This window comes from Eulemur rufifrons, chromosome 23 (assembly GCF_041146395.1).
Source record: "Eulemur rufifrons isolate Redbay chromosome 23, OSU_ERuf_1, whole genome shotgun sequence".
NCBI lineage: Eukaryota > Metazoa > Chordata > Mammalia > Primates > Lemuridae > Eulemur > Eulemur rufifrons.
The window spans coordinates 31038013-31056756 of record NC_091005.1 but is presented as its reverse complement, the minus strand read 5'-3'; the positions used below and the strand labels follow the sequence as shown (position 1 = coordinate 31056756).

Below are 18744 nucleotides of genomic sequence, written 5' to 3'. Positions count from 1 at the left end.
TGGCCAAAGCAATCTTAAGCAAAAAGAACAAATTGGGAGCATCAGTCTGCCAGACTTCAAACTTTACTCCAAGGCTATAGTAACCAAAACAGCATGGTACTGGCATAAATACAGATATATAGACCTTTGGAATAGGATGGAGAACCCAGATATAAAACCATCCTCATATTATCACCTAATCTTTGGCAAAGCAGACAAAAATATACACTGGGGAAATGAATCTCTATTCAATAAATGATGCTGGGACAACTTGATATCCACATGCAGAAGATTCAAACTGGATTCACACCTCACAAAAATCAATTCATGATGTATAACAGATTTAAACCTAAGGCATGAAACCTTAAGAATTCTGGAAGAAAATGTTGAGAATACTCTTCTAGACATTGGCCTAGGCAAAAAATTTTTGAAGAAGACCCCCAAAGCAATCACAGCAGCAACGAAAATAAATGGGACCTGATCAAATTAAAAAGTTTCTGCACATCCAAGGAAACTATCATTAGAGTAAATAGACAACCTACAGAATGGGAGAAAATATTTGCTTTCTACACATATGATAAAGGGCTGAAAAAAAGAATATATATAGAACTTAAGAAAATCAACAAGAAAAAATCAAACAATCCTATCAATAAATGGGCAAAGTACATGAACAGAAACTTTTCAAAAGAAGACAGAATGATGGCCAGCAAACATATAAAAAAGTACTTAACATCTCTTATCATTAGGGAAATGCAAATCAAAACCACAATGAGATATCACCTATCTCCAGTGAGAATGGCCTTTATCAAAAAGTCCCAAAACAACAAATGCTGGCATGGATGTGGAGAGATAAGAACTCTCTTACACTGCTGGTGGGACTGCAAGTTAGTACAACCCCTGTGGAAAGTAATTTGGAGATATCTCAAAGACCTAAAAATAAAAATACCATTTGATCCAGCAATTCCATTATTGGGCATCTACCCAAAGGAAAAAAAGACATTCTATAATAAAGACATCTGCACGTGAATGTTTATGGCAGCACAATTCACAATTGCAAAGATGTGGGAACAATCCAAGTGCCCATCAGTACATGAGAGGATTAATAATATGTGGTATATGTATACCATGGAATACTGCTTATCTACGAAAAACAATGGTGAGGCCGGGTGTGGTGGCTCACGCTTGTAATCCTAGCACTCTGGGAGGCCGAGGAGGGCAGATCTTTTGAACTCAGGAGTTCGAGACCAGCCTGAGCAAGAGTGAGACCCCTTCTCTACTAAAAAATTAGAAAGAAATTAGTTGGACAACTAAAAATATATAGAAAAAATTAGCCAGGCATGGTGGCGCATGCCTATAGTACCAGTTACTCGGGAGGCTGAGGCAGGAGGATCGCTTGAGCCCAGGAGTTTGAGGTTGCTGTGAGCTAGGCTGATGCTATGGCACTCTAGCCTGGGTAACAGAGTGAGACTCTGTCTCAGGAAAAAAAAAAAAAAAGGTGAGCTAGCACCTCTTATATTATCCTGGAAAGAGCTTGAGCTCATTCTTTAAAGTGAGGTATCACAAGGATCAAGAACATGCACCACATGTACTCGCCATCAAATCAGTACTAACTGATCAACACTAAGGTGTTCACACGGTAGTAATACAATTGGGTTCCGGCCAGGTTAGGTGTGGGGGGATAAACACAGAACTAATGGAAGTGGAGCACACTGTATGGGGGAAGGGCACACTTATGGCCCTGGCTGGGGCGAGGCCAATGTATTACATCCAAAATGTTTGTACCCCCATAACATCCTGAAATAAATAAAGAAAGAAACCCAGATATGTCACATCACATGCATCAGACTGGTGTAACAAAAGAGTTGGATAATTCTAACTATCAGCAAAGGATGCAAAACAAAGAGAACTCTATATGAAGCTGGGCTGGGCATAAGTTCTTATAACTACTTTGGAGAGGAATTTGTCAACATCTGGTAAAGATGAAGGTGCATTAAATCTACGATGCAGCAATTCAGCTTTCAGATTCTACCCAGATCAGAGCTTTCCTACTCGGTTACCACAGATAGGTTACAGATGTCCAGCGTACTGAGTCCTTCATTCTGAAGGTGTTTGTGGGGCCTGGACTAGCCATCCCCGTGAGGCTAGTGGCCTCTGGTTGCCAGGCCTCTTGCTCATTTACCCCAGTGTGTTGTGCAAGTATTATTCCTAGATGTGCCACGATGTCAAAATGGTTGAGAAGCTCTTTCCTAGAGACATACTAAAATGTTCATTGTAGCAGTGTCACATAAAAAATTTTATGGTATGATTCCTATTCATAAATGTAGAATTGAAGAGGGAAATAGAAAGTAACCTTCAGGGAAGAAGTACAGTAATAATTACTGTAAACAAGATCCACTGATAAGTGCTGAAATTATGAGGAGAAACAGAATTTATGCAGTCTCAAAGTATTTCCCTCAAGATACTTATTAACTACAAAGGGAGAGATTGTAACATTATAGAGAAGAGCCCGGGCAGAAGCCACTGTAAGTAATCGAGTTATCACCACCAGTCAGAAGACATACTGACATTATGAATCCTGTGCTGTGATGCATTAAGGAAGTTGCAGCGTTATTTCCATGCTATTCTTGACAACAGGCATAAAATGTCAGTCCAGTCATGAGAAAACATTAGACAAACTGAAATTGAGGGACATGTGACAAAATAACTGATCAAAAATCTCAGGGTCATAAACAAGGAAGGAGCAAAGAAGAAATAAGCTAAGGAGAAATAGCAGCTAAATACAGTGAGGACTAAAACCATTTCGCTTTGAGTATCACGGAGGGGGGTTGAAGTAAATTAAGGCTACTCAGAGCTTTTTTCTTCCTGAGCAGCCACTGACTCTGAAGGTAGGGTTCAGTCACACCAAAGAGTGGGTGAATTCATAAAAACCTTAATCATTTGGTTGACTATAAGACACAGGAGGGAAAAAAGCCTTTTGATAAGCACTTATTTTCATTTAAGCAAAAGTAATTTGCAAACATCTTTTTGAGGCTATGGGAAGACAGATCCTAAAATGCTCCTAGTAGGGAAGGAACAGTAAATAGAATCAGTTGTATATACCCATTATTACTAATTTAACATATATAATAAAAACATCATTTAAACTTAGCATTTGGTGTTCTCAATTGTTTTACTTCAGTGAACATTTGTTAAAATCCATTTTTTAAGGATTTTTATTGAGTTATTTGTAATCTCAGTCCTCCTTACCTAATTTGTAATTAGGTATAAAGAATTAAGAATAAAAAACTTAATTCTTAAATTGTCCTACAATAGATGTTTTTAAGAGCCTAACCTCAGAATTGAGGAGTTACTGTACAAATTTGGTTAATATCAACTTATTGTAATGAATGTTTTCCATTATGTATAGAGAGAGTTAAGTTGATCTTTGCCTTTGGAATTTCTAGTAAACGAAAATTATATTTGTTTATTCAACATGAGGCCCTCTCAACTCTAACTTGTCATTGTGTTTCTTACCACATATACCTTAAATTTTATAAAGTCCATTATGATTTTCTTTTTTAGCACAGTATTATTCTGATACACTGTATTCCAAAATGCAATTGTTTCACTTGTGTTTAACTCTGTTTTGAAAGTATTTAAGATATTTGAGTTACTGTTTTAAGGATATTCTTACAATATCCAGAAGATACCACAGACAACTTTTGGATCTGACTGTTCTGGGTTCTTTCAGATTAGAAATATTTCACTACAGACTTTTTGCAGAAGTTAATTTCAAAGATACATGCCTTCAAAGCAAAGTAACGCACATTAGAAACTGATAAGAAGATGCAACAAAGGGCTAACAGCATTGGGTACAAAAACTAGAGTCAGGATTGAAATTAACACATAATACCCTGATCTGGGAAATGGTTGTGGTCTTTATTTTTATATTCTGGCAACCTCATGTTTCCTCAAGTGCCTAGTCCTTACTAAAGCATGGTATTATTTGTGTGGGAAATATAAGAAATTTACGTTTCTGAGTTCAGAGAAGTTATATGGGTCCACAATTCCTTATCTGAAGAAGTCTTTGGAACCAAATGTGTTTCAGATCTCAGAACCTTTTGGATTTAAAAAAGATAATGCTGTTTTGATAGCTTATATTATATAGTAACCCCAGCAGGGTTTAGGGGAGAACCACATAATCAACACATTAATATTTTTGCAATAAGATATATACATATTCATACAAAGTGGTATAAATAAGGCAAATAATCTCATCTCAGTTCTGGGTTTTGCTGGCTAATGAGTTAAGAAAAAGCAATTGGTTTTCAGAACTTGTAGTATTTTAGAATTACAAATAAGGGATAGTGGACCTGTATACTAATTAGAGCTGAGAAAAATAACACAGGAAACAAAAATTAAGAGCTGTGGTCTTGACTCTAAGTACAGTGAGAATTAAAACAAGTCAAGGACTTCACCAAGAAGGGAAGTTTTGACCTGGGCTAAAAGAAGATTCATAGAAAAGTTTTTCATTTGGAAATGAGCAAGACTAATGCCAGCCAGCCCAGTTAGAACCCAGGCCTCTGTCAGAGGCTGGTGACATAAAGACAGCCATGTGGCGACACGGTGGGAAGATTATGGAGGGTTCGAATGTCAAATGTGAGAGCTGTAATAATGTGTCAAGAATCACAAAACTTTAACCAAAGAAATGATGTGAAGAATAGCAGGCCTTGGTATAGAAAGTGGGGAGATAAAGGAGGCATAGTATTGTCAAGACAAAATTACAGCAAATGTAAGGATCTAATCGACTTTTATTAGTGATTCATGAATTGAGGAGTGTTATCATCCAAAGATTTAGGACAGGCAATCCTGTGAGCTGTGCAGGGGAGGTTGGCTTTATAGGAAGAAAAGGGTTGAAGAAAGCAGAAACAGGGAACAGCCAGTTGGTTATTTCAAAGTTACTTTCCTTATGGAGTTCAAACAGAGGATACTTCCTTATGCCGGCTCAGGTACACTGGACCCGTTCTGATTGGTTGCTATGAATCTCCTGATTTTTTGGAAAACTGGCCCTTTCAAAGTTTGATACGTGTGACCTGGCACAAGTGACTCCACTCTGGTTTGGTCTGGTCTGTTGGGCCTAGTGCAGGAGCTCAGTCCAAATCAGTGGCTTCTTACAAATTTTATTTAAGAGTAGTCAAAGTTGAGTTTAAGATTTCTAGACTGAGAGCCTGGAGAACCAGTGGTCTCGTGGAGAAGAGCAGAAAGAAGTATTTCTAACTGGAAGAATTTAGAACATGTTGTTTAATGGGAAATCCAAGTAGAAATATTTCATACTTAGATATAAAAGCAAAGGTATAGGTTGTAAATATTAAGGGCTAGAATGGAAAAATCACTGAATTGTAAACATGCATTGTAAATATACACAAACAATGATTTATTTTATAGAAACCAGCTATACTGAGGCTACTTTACCATGTGTCACATAGTTAATTCATCGCATAGCTGAGATCAGAACCAGGACTTCCATGTGTGATGTTCTTGCCTTTGCACTGTACTGTGTGTACTGTCTCTCATGCTGTCGGTGTAGTTAAAACCTTGATAGTGAATGAGCTTGCTGGAGGGATGAGGTACTGTGGGGAGAAGAGACCAAGACAGAGCTTTGAAAAATGCCCACCAGTAGGAGCAGAAGCCAGAAGAGGAGGCAATCAGGAAGATGAGAAACAGGTGAAGGACGTGGTGTCAGTAGCCAAGGGAATGGGAACTTCAGAAAGAAACCAGTGATCAGTTTCATGAAAGATGATGGAGAAGAAGAGATGGATGAGGATGGGTGGTTGGACTTAGATAAGAATTCCTGTTGGTTATCCTTGCAACTGTGGTTTCTGTGGTTGAAGGTGATGAGGGTGGAAATCAGGCTGCAGATGTTTACTGAGCATCTGCCTTGTGTCAGGTGCTGCTCTCTGGGCTACAGCAGTGAAGGGAACAAATCCCTGCCTCGGGGAGCTTACCTGGGAGGGGCCATTAGCAAACATGCAAGTGGTATTTGAAGTTTCTCCACAGGACTTGTTAATCCAGAAAAGCCTTTCCAGTCTTCTACCGTTTATGCAGCCTGACCAGACTCCCTGACCTGGGCCTAATCCTGGCCCTGACATCTCAGAGGGGAGAGAAGAAATAGGTGTACACGCTACACACTTGAGAAGTTTGTCACGAAACAAAGTGGGATTTGGATGGTTTCAAAGCTTTAGACATGGAGAACTGACAAACTATAAAGTATTTTCTGTATGTGTTATAAAATCTAAATAGCTTTTAAGACTGCAGAAGAGCTGATGTCATGAAAATGACCAGGATTTTTACACAGGGGGGTTTCCCTTAGGGTACACAGGCAAGGTAGCAGGCGGTGGGGAGAGCTGGGGAGACCCTCACCAGTATTCAAAGTAAAGAAAGAGTTCACTGTGACTGTGTACTGCTTCACTCTTGGGTGGAGAAGTTGTGAGATAGGTATATCTTTTGTAGTAATCTAGAATTAACTTGCTCTCTGTTCTATTTTTGTGAGGCCCTCAAACCCAAGTTGCTCTATCACTGAAATGAATGGGCAGTTCTTGGCCCTGAGGGCAGACGCCTGTCTGTTGGAGAAGAGAATGGAATCCGGGGGATTCAGATGCCCTAGCCACGCCTGATCAATTGTTGATCAATATATCTGTTGACTTTGAGTTTACAAATTTTCTGAAGGCCCTAGAAAACCAGGAAGAACCATTTTGAGAGGCTGTGGTTTCCTCTGCTCTGACTTCTCCACCAGCTCCTTCCCGTCTGTTTTCTCTCATCCTGTGATTTCTCAGTTTCTGGCCACTGGTGGAACCTTACCTTGGCTTTCTGTATTACTGTAGTTTCATTCTTAAAAGTATATATATTGTCTTCATTGTGGGTGAGGGTGGAGGTGGGAGGTGTGCATTGCCACTTCTGAAGGATTTTGTGATGAGGGGTAGGCAGACGCATGTATTCAGTTTGTCATATTGAACCTAACATTATGACTAAATTTACTTTTTTTTTCAAGTTAGAAGGTTTAATTATCACCCAGAAATGGGCATTCAAGTTACCACATTGGGACTGTTGTCTGTCAGTTCAAATGACTTAGTATGTCAACCACATGAAACTGAGCCAAAAAGGATGACTAAATTTAAAACCCTATAACCAGGACCCATAGCCCACTTAGGAAACTGCTTTTATTAAAATAAAAAAAGCTTTTATTAAATAAGAACTGGACATAGTTAACTTTTGAGGGTATAAATTTCATCAAACAACTGAAATCTTTATGTGGAAGCCATGACCCTGGGGTTATTTGTTGGAGCCCACATCCAGCGTCAGCTTTGGTTCGTAACGAAAGGTGCCTGCAGCTGGGAAAAGGGCAGGAGGATGGGTGGAGTCCAGGAGAAACAACATACGTAAGACTCCAGCTTGACCTAACATGGGACTGACACTTTATAGAACAGAGGAATGCTTTTTTATTTCCAAAGTTTTAGACTTATTTAATGTTCATGTGGACATTTTAGATTATAAATATTATACAATATAAAAACAATGCTTCATATTTTTCTTGGGTCTTAAGATGCACAATCCCCATAAACAGTAGTAGATACATCACTGAAGAATTATAGGCAGACTGTGAGAGGTTTTAAATGGTATTTTGGTCTGTATAATATTAGGTGCTCACCTAAAGTGAGCTTTTTATATTAGAGAAACCAAGTGAAACAGTATTCATAATAATGTAATAATCATATGAATTACCACATGTTAAAAAATGTGTTTGGAGGCAAATATATATTTGGATTTCAAATGGTATTATTCTCTTCAGTATCTAAAGATCCTGTTATTGCATATGTCCTTATGTTTTTTTTCTTTTCTTTTAGGTCTCTTTTATTCAAAACCTTGTATTTTGTGTAGAAAGAGTTTACCGTGTTCCTGACTTTGGTGTCTGGGAAAGAGGAAGCAAATATAATAATGGCAGCACGGAGCTCCATTCAAGGTAATTTGCTCATTTCTGAGTTTTTAAATTTAAATGTATGGAATTTGAATATAAATAAAAATCAAAACATTAAATTGAAATTGTGCTATGTTAATTTTCAATACTGTTTTTTTCTACCTGTGAAATTCACTTAAAATTAAAGCAAGAGTCTGCTTTCAGTGCCTATAAGCAGGTGCAGGAAAGGAGCAGCCATCTTTCCCCACCTCCCAAGGTGTCAGTACCTGCATATCAGCCTTCATCATTAATCCACAGCTTGGCCTTTCTGCTCAACCAAGTTATTTTCCTTTTCTTCTTTGAAATTCCATTATTTGAAATGTGAAGTACATTAAAATTTCCAAATACCCATAGTATATGCATTGCATGTAAAATTCCCTTCCATGTTACAGAGCTGATTTTTATCCTAACCACAGATTCTCATACCCTTGTATAAAACTTGATGTTCAGTGTCATCTGTAAGAACTGTATCTTGAGCTGTGGTTTAGTGCATATGAATAAGCAACAATAGCTGATGACTGATGTCAGTAGTTTATGAATTTCCTTCACTCCTTAGAGTTAGGGAAATAGCTTTAGTGACTCATATATTCTAATTTTATGTCCAGAGGGTCATCTTTAAAAGATGGTTAAACCAAAAATGTAGCTCAATAAATCTTATCCATGTTGCACTAAAAGATGCAAGAATTTAAGCTAAAGGTTATAAGTCAGTTTGGATCATTGAGACTTAAATGAGAGAAACAGTCTAGGACAGTGGTCCCCAACCTTTTTGGTACCAGAGACCAGTTTCATGGAAGATAATTTTCCCACAGATCAGGGGGGAGCGGAACTGAGGCAGTGATGCAAGCAGTGGGCAGATGGGAGCCGCCGTAAACACAGATGCAGCCTCGCTGGCTCTCCCGCCTCTCGCCTGCTGCTGCGCAGCCGGGTTCCTCCCGGGCTGGTTTGGGTCCCTGGCCTGGGGGCCGGGGACTGCCCGTCTAGGAGACACTGCGCAAGAGGAATCTGCACTTCTATACTCTGTGCTTCTTTTTGGATAAAAGAGCTAATCACACACAAATAATAATTAAGCTGATGTAATGTTGAGCAAACTAAAAGCTGTCCCCAGGACACTAGCTGTGGGACCCTGAGCAAGTTAGGTGACCTCTCTGTGCTTCCGCGTCCTCGTCTGTAAAATGAAGATAATAATAGTTTTGACTTTATAGCATTGTTGTAATGATTCAGTTAATATATATAAAGCATTTGAATATTTGGTGTAAGTAAGAACTAGATACTAGTGTACTCACACAGTTAAGAAAATTTTAATAGCAAAGACTAAAAAAGGACTTTCAGATTAATCCTAGTTAACTAATATACAAACCTTTTCTGTAAGTTTTGTGATTCATGTGAGGCATTTTTACAATATACAGAATAGTAGCAACCAGTGAAGTCTGTGAGGTAGAGAAGTAACTTGTGGGAAAGCTCAGTTCAGACATTAAACAAATTCTATCAAATAGTAAAAACAGGAGGATGATAATATGTCTTAGCCACCATCCAAATTAAGTTCTCAACATTCCAAAGTATCAGTCAAGTTACAAAAAAGAAAGTGGATCTGGTTAGATAAGATGATTTTTAAAAATTTGCCTTTTTAGTATTTATGATTATCAGGTTCCTTCCTTTCTTTTCTTTTCTCTTTTTTTCTTCTTCTTCTTCTTTTTATTTTTTTTTTTTTTGAGACAAAGTCTTGCTGTATTACCCTGGGTAGAGTGCAATGGTGTCATCATAGCTCACAGCAACTTCAAACTTTTGGTCTCAAGCAATCCTCCTGCTTCAGCCTCCCGAGTAGCTGGGACTACAGACGCACACCACCATGCCTGGCTAATTTTTCTATTTTTTTATAGAAATGGGGTATTGCTATTGCCTAGGCTGGTCTTGAATTCCTGACCTCAAGCAATCCTCCTGCCTCAGCCTCTCAGAGTGCTGGGATTACAGACATGAGCCACCACCCCCAGCTCCCTTCCTTTCTTTTTAATAACCATTTAATGCATGTCAACCTGATCTCATTGCCACTATTTTCAGTATAAAATATTCAGAGTAGGAATTTTCCTGTTTGTAAAAAACTGTAGTAAACTCAGAAAGAACCTTGGATAAAAGTTACCATTGACCTTAGAAAATGAGTATATTGAAAGGTCCCTAGAGACAAAACAGAGGCTTCAACTTGTTCTCCTGTAACTGAGGTGCCAGTCTTTAAATTGACTCATTAAGGTTTTTATTTCAAGGCTTGGAAAATCACTACGTGCTGTTCTTTGCTACCTTTTGCACGCAAAATTAATCTTAATTGTAGCAGGCTGATTTTATTCAAATGGATGGGAAATGAAGTTTGCCATTTAGGTTTGGATGATGGGTTTTATACATTTAACATTGATCTTCTAATTGGCCATGGCATAACACTTTAGAATTCACCAAAAGAACTTTAAACTTATTTTTGTTTTCAAATATTTCTGAGCGCAGGTCTCCGCAAGCCTGTTTTGGTTGTGCCACTTCTGGTGCCAAAGGGGTATGTTTTGAAACCGCAGGAGAACTGAGCTTCCGGGCTCAGCTCCCCGTGGACGCAGTGGTGGCGGTGGTAGTGGAAGGCCAGACTGGGAAATGAAATGCAGAGCTGCTCCCTGCCAGGGATCAAGTCGCAACTCTTAGTCTGTGGCTGCTGCAGGACACCCCACAACTGTCCGGGCCTTGTTGGATCTGTTCTTTATTGCTTAATGCAGTATCCTTGTTATAGCCTCAAGCTGTTCTCATAATTTCAGAGGTTATAGTTTTCAGCTTGAATTCATGCATGTTCATACTTGCTATAAGTGCGTTCTTCTCTTGCCTTCTGACTTTTTCTGCCACTCTCCATCCCTGTGCTTTCCCAGGAGGCATAGAGAGAACAGAGCACAATCTAACTGTTGCCTTGGTGCTTACCAGGGCCTTGGCCAAAGCTACTGGCCCTTTTTCTCTTGCTGCACTTCACACATCTTATCTAAGGGCACCCTGAATCAAAGATTTCCACCCCAGAGCCCCCAGAACACACACACACATGCTCTTCTGAGGTTGAAGACTCCCTCTTCAGCAGCTGTGCTCAGTAGTCCTTTTAATAATTGCAATCTGTGGCCTGAACAGTTACAAAATATGTTTAGGCCAGGCAAGGAGCATTACTGCCTTTTATACAGGGGAAAGCTAACATTTAGGTGTTGTGATTTTTCTCCTGCCCCTGCCCCCCACCCCCCCTTAAATCATGCAGTTCAGTAGGCGGCAGAACGAGAACCGGAATCCAGGTCATTGGCCCCCAAATCCAAAGTCAGTTTTACTAGATCACATGTTTCAAAGTCCTAAAAAGTTTCCCTAACATGTAAAAAATAGCAGGGTGTAAACTCTGTAGAATTGCTGTAAGTTTCAAGGATATCTTCATTTAGTCATCGGTACAGCTTGATTCAGCTTAGTGCTTTGGTCAGACCCTTCTTGACAATGCCCTGCTTCAGCAGGTTTGCTGGGATCCCTTTAGTCCAAATTCTTGAATTATTTAGTATTTCTTAGATAAGCCCCCAAACTTTTTTCTAAACAGTACTTTCCTTACATTTATCAAAACCCCGTTCTAGCAGTAGCCTCACCCTTTTGAAAGTTTCAGTAACAAGGTCTGTTGCTCTAAGCTCCTTATGACTCCCTTGAAATGTTTCCTAAGCAACCACCCTGCTCTCCTGACTTTTCTGTTTACTTGACCTTCCCCAAGCAACACGTCCCTTTCAGTTTCTCCTGGGGTGTCTGGAGCTATATCAGAAAATGTTCTTCTTTTCTCCCATTTAATCTCTAAGTCTTTTATAAATGTCCATGTATTTTTAAATATTATACCGTTAGATTTAATCACATTTTTCTCCATGTATTATTTTGGTACCTATTTATTGTAGTAGCACTATTTCTTAACCTTCAGAATTACATATCCAAGTAGTCTTCTCAGTCTCTCCAACTCTAATTCAAGTATTTTAATCTTTAAATTTCCCCCTCCTCATTAATATAAGGACATTCCTTCTCCTTGGAATGGCCTTTACACCCAAGCTTTCTGTTTGGGGAAAGAGATGAGTCTCAGCTATAAAATGTGAATTGAATTCCAAACCCTAACTTTGAAGTTTTTTGGCCATTTGGAAACGAAGGAAAACTATACTTAATCTAGTAATGTGGATATGTGCCCAAGTGGAAAGATATTAACTCCTAAGTAGAACTTTACATTTACCAACATAATTTATTTTTTTACTTTGTTAAATCTTGTTTGCGATACAGAGAAGACTGTGGAAGCAAAAAGAATTAAGATCTGGTTTTTCAAGTTTTTTTTAAACAGTTTTATGTTCTATTCCCTTGGCTTTTCTAATAAAGAGAGCCGTCATTAAAATATCAGATAAGTAACCATCATAGCACCACTTTATGCAGTTTAAGATGCTTTTAGTGACCATTTTATTCTGTACAGTGCTTATTACTTAAAGTAACTACTTAGTCTTCTTAAGCCATTTTTGATGTTTCATGCATTGAACTATGATAGAAGCTACAATCCATCCATTCTGCTTAATTTTATGTATTTTTGCCATACTGAGCAATTGATGAACATTCATTAAAACCATAGTACTGTAAAGTCCTTGTTCCTCCAGGAACTATGATTGGGTAGCTCAGGGAGTTAAAGCATAATGTTAATGAGCAGGAGATGGTGAATTTAGTTCTCATGTCTGCCAGTTGCTTTTGTGGATTCCACGGTGGGTGTTAAATGACCTAGTCCAATCCATCTTTTCTAGAAAAGCTTTGATTTATGCAACAAATCATGTTATTAGTATCTCTGAAGCAAATGTCACTTTATTTTAGCTCTCTTAAGAATGTTAGAATAAAAGATGTTGAGGTACCTACCACCTTGTGAGAGTCAAATCAGTAAATATTCTGTCGATAATAGTCACATAATATATTCCATAACTAATAATAGAACAATTTAATTTTCTGAGAATGTCTTGTACTGTTAAACTTTTCTAAAACTGTTACAACAGTATATATTGTATTTGCTAATAAAATGTAAGATCTCACTAGGATTGTGTTTGCATTTCTAAATAGCTTACTGTTGCCGGAGATTTAAGTAACCAGTGGTAATAAATTAACATATTTCTGAGTTTCAATTAATTCTAATTATTTAACCAATTTCATTGGCAAAGAAAGTTAAAATGGAAAGAATTCAATAAACATTTACTCTAGTCCAGGTATAGTGTTTGTTTCTTTTATAATGCTATATTTAGAAGGCAATTTCCAATTTCATCCCATAACTGTCTTTTAGCACCACTGTTAAAGACAGAACCTTGGGCTGACTACATTGCGTTTCTCCTCCAGTACCTGATTTCTTATGTGTTTGATTTTTGAATAAGTTATTTTCTTCTCACATTTCAAAATATTGTGAACAGTCTTAATAAAACACATGCCTCACCCTGTAAGTTTGGGTTTTCCGGTACTACTAGGTTAACTGAATGTAAATATTTATGCATTGTCATCAGGAACACATTCTTTCTTTTCTTGTTAGTTTTATTTTCATAGATTTAGCGGGTATAAATGGTTTTTTGCCACATGGATGAATTGCACATTGGTAAAGTCTAGGCTTTTAGTGTTCCCATCACCCAAATAGTGTGCATTGTACCCAATAGGTATTTTTTCAACCCACATCCCCTTACACCCTCCCCCTTCCGAGTCTCCAGTGTCCATTATGTCATTCTGTATGACCATGCCCATCTGTTTCTTAGCTCCCACTCATAAGTGAGAACATGCAGTCATTTTTGTTTGTTTGTTTTTTTTTTTTTTATTCCAGGGTTATTTCACTTAGGATAATGGCCTCCAGTTCCATCCAAATAGCTACAAAAGACATTATTTCATTCTTTTTCACAGCTGAGTAGTATTCCATGGTGTATATGTGTGTGGGTACACACATGTTATACACACACATTACATTTTCTTTATCCATTCATCATTTGTTGGACATTTATGTTGGTTCTGTATCTTTGCAATTGTGAATTGTACTGTGATAAACATACAAGTGTGTTTTTATAAAATGACTTCTTTTCCTTTGGGTAGATCCCCAGTAGTGGGATTGCTGGGTTGACTGGTAAGTCTATATTTATTTCTTTGAGGGATCTCCATACTGGTTTCCATAGAGGTTGTGCTAATTTACATTCCCACCAACACTGTGTAAGTGTTCCCTTTTCACTGCATCCCCACCAGCATTGATTGCTTTTTGTCTGTTTAATAATGGCCATTTAATTTGCATTTCCCTGTTGATTAGTCATGTTTGGCATTTTTTCATATATTTGTTGGGCATTTGTTTCTCTTCTTTTGAAAAATGTCTATTCATGTCTTTTGTCCACTATTTAATGTTTTGTTCTTGCTGATTTGTTTGAGTTCCTTATAGATTCCGGATATTAGTCCTTTGTGAGATATATAGCTTACAAATTTTTTCTCCTATTCTATAGGTTGTCTTTTTACTCTGTTGGTTATTTCTTTTGCTGTACAAAAGCTTTTTAGTTTAATTAAGTTTCATTTATTTTTATTTTTGTTATATTTGCTTTTGGGGTCTTAGTCATAAATTCCTTACCTAGGCCAATGTTGAAGATAGTTTTTCCTAGGTTTTCTTCTAGCATTTTTATGTTTTCAGGTCTTACATTTAAGTCTTTAATCCATCTTGATGTGATTTTTGTATATGGTGAGAGATAGGGATCCAGTTTCATTTGCTTGCATGAAGCTATCCAGTTTTCCCAGCACCATTTATTGAGTAGACTGTCCTTTCCCCAGTGTATGTTTTTGTCTGCTTTGTCAAAGATCAGTTGATTGTAGGTAATTTGCCTTATTTCTGGGTTCTCCATTCTGTTCCATTGGTCTATGTATCTACTTTTAGTCCAGTACCATGCTGTTGTAGTTACTATTACCTTGAAGTATAATTTGAAGTTGGGTAATATGATAACTCCAGATTTGTTCTTTTTGCCTAGGATTGCTTTGGCTATTTGTGCTCTTTTTTGGTTCCATATGAATTTTAGGATTGTTTTTTCTAATTCTGTGAAAAATGATGATGTTATTTTGGTAGGAATTGCATTGAATCTGTAGATTACTTTGGGGAGTGTGGGCGTTTTAACGAAGATTTTTCCAATTTGTGAACGTAGAATGCTTTTTCATTTGTTTCTATTGTCTACAGTTTCTTTCATCAGTATTTTGTTGTTCTCCTTGTATAGATCTTTCACCTCCTTAGTTAAGTATATTGCAATATAATTTATTTTATTTTTTGCAGGTATTGTAAATGGGATTGAATTCTTTATTTGATTCTCAGCTTGGTTGTTATTAGTGCATAGAAATCCTACTAATTTGTATACATTGATTTTGTAATCTGAGACTTTAATGAATTCATTTATCAATTCTAGAAGTCCTTTGGAGCAGTCCCTAGTGTTTTCTAGGTGTAAGACCATATCACCGGCAAACAAAGATAGTTTGACTTCCTCTTTTCCAGTGTGAATGCCCTTTATTTCTTTTCTTGCCTGATTCCTCTGGCTAGGACTTCCAGTACTTTGTTGAATAGAGGTGGTGAAAGTGGGCATCCTTGCCTTGTTCCAGTTCTTGGGGAGAGTACTTTCAGGTCTTCCCCATTTTGTATCATGTTGGCTGTGGGTTTGTCATATATGGCTTTTATTATTTTGAGGTATGTTCCTTCTATGCCTAGTTTGTTGAGGGTTTTAGTCATTAAGGGATGTTGGATTTTGTCAAATGCTTTTTCTCCATCTATTGAGATAATCATATGGCTTATGGTTTTAATTCTGTTAATGTAGTGAATCACATTTGATTTGCAAATTATGAACCATCCTTGCATCCCTGGGATGAAACCCACTTGACTGTGGTGAATTATCTTTTTGATGTGCTTTTGGATTCGGTTTGCTAGTATTTTGTTGAGGATTTTTACATGTACATTCATCAAGGTTATTGGTCTGTAGTTTTCCTTTTTTGTTTTATACTTTCCTGGCTTTGGTGTCAGGGTGATACTGTCTTCATAGAATGAATTAGGGAGGATGCCCTTCTTCTTGATCTTTTGGAACAGTTTCAGTAGGATTGGTACTAGTTCTTCTTCGTAGGTCTGGTACAATTCAGCTGTGAATCCATCTGGTCCTATACTGTTTTTTTAGTTGGGAGATTTTTTATTACTGATTAAATCTCACTACTTGTTACTGTTCTGCTCAGAATTTCTGTTTCTTCTTGATTCAAGCCTGGGAGGTTTTATGTTTCCAGAAATTTATCTATTTCCGCTAGGTTTTCTGGTATTTGAATCCTCTCTTTTGTTTTCTTGGTTAACCTAGCTAGTGATTTATTGATTTTGTGTATCTTCTCAGAGAATCAATTTGTCATTTCATTTAATCTTTGGGGGTTTTGTTTGTTTGTTTCAATTTCATTTAATTCTGCTCTGATCTTTGATATTTCTTGTATTCTGCTAGCTTTGGGTTTGTTTTCTTTTTTCTTTTTCTAGTTCCTTGAGAAGTGACATTAGGTTGTTAATTTATGATCTTTGTCTTTTTTTTTTAAACAAAGGAAATTTATTCTCTCACAGTTCTGCAGGCTAGAAGCTCAAAATCAAGTTGTTGGCAGGGTTGGTTCCTTCTAGGAGCTGTGAGGGAGAATCTGTTTTATGCTTGTCTTCTAGCTTCTGGTGTTTGCCAGAAATTCTGTGGAATTCCTTGACTTGCAGCTGTATCACTGCCATTTCTGCCTCTGCCATCACATGACCTTCTTCCATCCTTTTTTCTTGAGAAAGACTTTTGCTTTGTTCCCCAGGCTAGAGTGCCATGGCATCAGCCTAGCTCACAGCAACCTCACACTCCTGGGCTCAAGTGATTCCCCCTGCCTCAGCCTCCCAAGTAGCTAGGACTATAGGTGCATCCCACCATGCCCGGCTAATTTTCTCTATTTTTAGTTGACCGGCTAATTTTTTCTATTTCTTTTTCTTTCTTTTTTCTTTTTTTTTTAAGTAGAGACAGGGTCTCACTCTTGCTCAGGCTGGTCTTGAACTCCTGAGCTCAAGTGATCCTCCCCCGTTGGCCTCCCAGAGTACTAGGTGTTTCCGTCTTTTTGATGTAGTTGTTCAGTGCTATAAAGTTACACCTTAGCACTGCTTTTCTATATCCCAGAGATTTTTGAAAGCTTGTATCATTAATATCACTCATTTTGAAAAAATTTTTAATTTCCATCTTAATTTCATCATTGACCCAAAGATCATTCAGCAGCAGGTTTTTTAATTTCCATGTATTTGCATAGTTGTAAGAGTTCATTGTGGAATTTATTTCTGGTTTTATTCCGCTGTGGTATGAGAAGATGCTTGATATGATTTCAGTTTCTTTAAATTTATTGAGACTTGTTTTGTGGTCTAAGATATGGTCTTTCTTGGAAAATATTCCATGTACTGATGAGAAGAATGTATATTTTGCATTTTTTGAATACAATGTTATGTAAATATCTGTTAGGTCCATTCGTTCTAGAGTCTCACTTAAGTTCAGTAGGAACACATTCTTAAGCAAAAAAAAAAAAAAAAATTGACAATGAATGTTTTTACGTGAACAGTCTGACTATAGAATCCCTAGGGGCTCTTCTAACCATTTGGTTCTATGAGTCTGAAATTCTTGTGCTGATACCAGGATCTTTTGGTTACTATTTTGCAGTATGCAAAACTAAGTGTTAATATTATTGGCCTAGTTGTTTTGGGTGCATGGTAGAGTTAGGATCTGACTTAGGCTCTTTTCTTGTTACCTATTGTTACAAATAAACCACTCTAAACTTAGAGGCATAAAACAACAATATTTTATTATTTTTAAGTCTCATGGTTCTGATAGTTTGACTGAGTAAAGGTAGGTATTTGTGTTTGTCCTCGTGTGGCCGGTGCTGGAATTATCTTGAAGCCTTCTTCACTTGGATATCTGAGTGTTCACGGGGACCTTGGCGAGAGCTGTTTGCAGGAACATGTATGTGAAGTTTTTCCTTATAGGGTTCCTTACAGCACGGTGGCTGGGCTCCAAAGTCCAGAATACCAAGACAGAGGATTAGATGGGAGCTGTTTTGCCTTTTATGACCTAGCCTCAGAAGCCATGTACAGTGCAAATTCCATCACATTCTATTTGTTAGAGTCACTAAGACCAGACCATACTCTAGTGAGGGATATTGGACTCCACCTCTTGATAGGGAGGAGTGTCAAAGAATTGACACTTTAAATCACCATGGTTTCTTCACTTGGATTTTATTCCTTTAGGTTCCAGTCCTTGTCATTTCTCTCTAAAACAACTTCAGATCTGCAAAAAACCTGCTGCCCTTGTCTTGAGTATACTATCATATGAATTATCATAGATTTTCTTTAACTACGGAAGCATCAAGTAGTTCCTTCACTAGCAGAAAACCTTCACTAGCAGTGAGATGCTAGACTGCAGATTTGAGTCAGTAGGGTAATATCTGAAATACAGATTATTGGCTCCATTGTTCTTAGAAATCAGGCTACATTGGTCAGCATAGATTCTTGTAGGGAACAAAGTTCCCCAGAGACAAAGTAGGATGGATTTGAAAATCACTTACACTTAACTTCTCTGGGCTTTAGTTTCTTCATCTGAAAAGTAGAGGGAGTTAACAAAAGAAGTATAAGACTTGCTCATGGAAAACTACAAAAAATGTTGAAAGAAATTAAAGATTTGAATACATGGAAAGATATCTTTTGTTTAACACAATCTATGTCAAAA

At 37.6% G+C, this 18744-nt stretch overlaps 1 protein-coding gene across 1 annotated transcript in view; it reads left to right on the top strand.

Annotated features, from left to right (window-relative positions):
- Positions 1–18744, top strand: part of PHKB (phosphorylase kinase regulatory subunit beta) — a 208904-nt gene that overhangs the window by 66087 nt on the left and 124073 nt on the right. The window contains exon 7 of the mRNA XM_069497809.1: positions 7860–7975. Within this exon, the coding sequence (XP_069353910.1) occupies positions 7860–7975 (116 nt within the window). The remainder of the gene's footprint in view (positions 1–7859; positions 7976–18744) is intronic.